Here is a 3,416-nt window from a genome sequence, read left to right as displayed (position 1 = left end):
AGGTGCAGTGAGAAGCATATCATCCATATAGACCAAGATGATGACAGTGTGTTTGCCTGTTCCTTTTACAAATAGAGAGTGATCATGTTGGCTCTACATGAAGCCTAAGTGCACCAGTGCTTCAGACAACCTAGCATTCCACTGTCTTGGTGCGTGTTTGAGGCCATACAAGGATTTCAAGAGTCTACATGTTGGTCTACTCTCCCCTGACTCTTAAAGCCTTGAGGCAGAGTCAAATATATCTCATCATGCAAGTCACCCTGTAAAAAGGCATTGTACACATCCATCTAATGAATATGCCAATGCTCAGAAGAAACTACTGCAAGAATTAATCTAACTGTAACAATAGTAACCGCTGGACTAAATATTTCCTGATAATCAATGCCCTCTTGCTGACTATACCCCTTCGGAACAAGCCTGACCTTGAACCTTTCTACCTCACCTGAGGCCTTGTACTTGACCTTGTATATCTATTTGCACCCAATAGGAATTTTTCCATCAGGCAAGGAGACCACATCCCAAGTGTGGTTAGATTCCAACGTAGCAATCTCAGCCTGCATAGCATCCACCCACCTAGGATCTTTAGTAGCCTCCTCAAAGGAGGTAGGTTCCACTATAGTGAAAAAGGCAGCTAGATAGGCCTGATATTTAGGAGAGAGTCCATCATATGACATATAGTTTAAGATAGAGTAAGGCACAGACTTGTGTCCTGGCAAAGACACAAAGTCTTTCATCCGAATAGGAGCTTGTCTGGTTCTTAATGATCTCCTTAGACCAGGAAAGCTGAGGTCCTAAGAAGGCAAGGTTGCTGGAACTGCTTTTGATGATGAGTGGTGTTGTAGAGATAAGTCATGTTCTAATCTTTTAGCTGTATTGCCAGAATCACTAGAAGAAGGAGGTGAAGTGAACTCAGTATCAACAATAGAAGGCTCAGGGGGCAAGAACACAGGTGGTATAGCTACAGGAGAGTCCTTGAAAGGGAAAACATCTTCCCTGAAGGAAACATCTCTGTTAATAAGGAAGCACTAAGTATCCAAATCTAACAAAATGTAGCCATTTTGAGTATCAGAAAACAACATAAGGACTGTAGGTTTAGCCCTACGAAGAAGTTTTTCTGTCTCCTGAATCTGTTTGGCATAACACAGACAGCCAAGCGCTCTCAAATGGTCCACAATGGGTGCTCTGCCATACAACAACTCAAAGGGAGATAAACCATTGAGTACAGAAGATGACATCCTGTTAATAATATATACTGCTGCAAGAACACAATGACCCCAGTACTTAATAGGAATATTGGCCTGAAATCTTAAGGCTCTAGTCACCTCCAGGATATGTCTGTGTTTCCTCTCAGCAACTCCATTCTGCTGAGGGGTATAAACACAGGTCTTCTGATGGATAATGCCATATTTCTGAAATAAGGTGGTGCATACAGAGTTAACAAATTCAGATTCATTATCAGATCTGACTACCTTCAAGGTTTTGTTAAACTAAGTTTGAACAAACACAATAAACTGAGCAAGTACAACACACACATCAGAATTTAACTTTAGAAGAAACAACCAAGTCATTGTGGTAAAGTCATCAACAACAGTCAAGAAGTACTTTTCCATCAAAAGTTGCATACTTGTAAGGACCCCAAACATCCATATGAATTAGATCAAATGCATCACTGCTCTTAACACAACTAGTAGAAAATGGCAGCCTAGTTTGTTTAGCACATGGACATACAATGCATTTATTGATAGTATCAATAGTACTAGCTAGTTTAGCAGGATACAGTCTTCTGAGTACCATACTAGAGATATGACCTAGCCTTTTATGCCACAAAGTAATATCAGTAGTTTTTTACTTTATTCCAACTGCAACTAGAGCAACTGCAGTGAGCTTCTTGGCCCCATGATTCTGCAGAAAGTATAGGACATCTCTTTCCCTACCAATCTCCCTCACCTTGCCACTGAAGATATCCTGAAATATACAAAAATCAGGATAAAAAGAAGCAGAGCATCTTAGATCTGTTGTCACCTTGGAGAATGACAATAAGTTGAATTTGAATTGAGGGACATAACGCACTTCTTTAATAGTGCTTCTATATGAAATATGACTATCTCCAATCTGAGTAACTTGAGTAACATCTCCATTAGGTAGTTGAACTCTTCTAGACTTAGAAGGTGTGATTAGGGAGGTGTTGGCCCGGTAAGTTTACATCTGACACCATATGATTTGTTGCACATGTATCAATGATCCATTCTTGTTCTTGTGAGTTAGTGTAACCTAACAGGGCAGTGTCAATACCTGCTGCATTTGCTTGAGTAGGAGGAGATTGGCTACTGTTCAGAATATGCATTATCTGATCATATTGTTCCTTGGTAAAGGGAAAACCACCACCTTGTGGAGCAGTATTTGCTGATCCCTGAGATTGTGAAGAGGAAGTACCTTCCTGATTCTGAGTGCTTGAAATCCCTTGACCCTGTAATCCTTCAGGAACTTGGCTCCCATACTGATGGCCTTGATACATAGGCATAGGTTGCATTGGCATAGATGTCATTGCCCTGTTCTGAGAGACATGATTTGTGTGCAAAGGCACAACATGACTAGGTTCTATCATAGCATTGTATGCTCCAGCTCTCCCTTTCGTTTTAGTCTTATAGTCTTGTGGATACCCTATGATTTTGTAGCAGTTTTCTTTACTGTGGCCTTTCATTTTACAAAAGTCACATTGGACTTTGTAATTTTTTCTAAACTTTGGATTGTAATTAGGCTTAGCACTGTACAAAGCAGTAGAGTCATAGGAATTTGTGTTTACATTAGGAGCAGATCCTAATACTCCAGCAGTGGCTGCAATAGATCTCTTACTTTCATCACTCATGAGCATAGCATAAGCTTGATTTACTGTTGGTAATGGTTTCATCATAAGAATTTGACTGCGAGCATGAGAATAAGAGTCATTTAGGCCCATTAAAATGATACACATTTTGCTTTCATAAATGAACAATAAATTCCTTTTTCTTAACACAGTCACAGCCAGGAGTAGGTACAACAGACTCAGTCTCATCCCAAAAATCTTTGAGTTTCGAGTAGTAAACAAAAATAGAAGCAGTACCTTGATTTAGAGTGGCAATTTCCTTGTGCAAATTATAGCAACGTGTATCATTCAGCTTGTCAAAACGTTCCTGCAGATCCACCCACACTACATGTGCACTAGTAGTGTATGCAATGCCACTGATTAATGCCGGAGCCACTAAATTCATCAACTGTGACGACACAATTGCATTGCACCTCTCCTATTGATACAAGTACTTCTCACGAAACCGCTCCTTAGGCCACCTGCCATCAACAATCCCAAGTTTGTTTCGATCAAGTAATGCAATTCTCATAGATCTATGCCAGAGAGAGTAATTGTTAGTGTCGGTTAGCTG

At 40.2% G+C, this 3,416-nt stretch overlaps 1 protein-coding gene across 1 annotated transcript; it reads right to left on the bottom strand.

Moving 5' to 3' along the window:
• Positions 1-791: 791 nt before the first annotated feature.
• Positions 792-2,956, bottom strand: LOC109238342. The gene is made up of 5 exons (XM_019404775.1): positions 2,204-2,956; positions 1,850-1,965; positions 1,603-1,702; positions 1,045-1,487; positions 792-993 (listed from the first exon to the last, which is right to left on the bottom strand). Exons 1-5 carry the CDS (start codon positions 2,954-2,956, stop codon positions 792-794), a joined length of 1,614 nt encoding a protein of 537 aa, XP_019260320.1.
• Between the last annotated feature and the right edge of the window lie 460 nt (positions 2,957-3,416).

This window comes from Nicotiana attenuata, unplaced genomic scaffold, assembly GCF_001879085.1.
Source record: "Nicotiana attenuata strain UT unplaced genomic scaffold, NIATTr2, whole genome shotgun sequence".
NCBI lineage: Eukaryota > Viridiplantae > Streptophyta > Magnoliopsida > Solanales > Solanaceae > Nicotiana > Nicotiana attenuata.
Note: the sequence above shows the minus strand (reverse complement) of the source record. Positions and strands in the feature narration are given on the sequence as shown.

Coding starts and splice junctions, on each gene's coding strand:
- LOC109238342 (XM_019404775.1), bottom strand. CDS start 2,956: ATGGGCCTAAATGACTCTTATTCTCATGCTCGCAGTCAAATTCTTATG. Junction 1,703..1,849: donor CTAGTTGCAGTTGGAATAAA/GTAAAAAACTAC, acceptor TAAACAAACTAG/GCTGCCATTTTCTACTAGTT. Junction 1,488..1,602: donor ATGCAACTTTTGATGGAAAA/GTACTTCTTGAC, acceptor GTTCAAACTTAG/TTTAACAAAACCTTGAAGGT.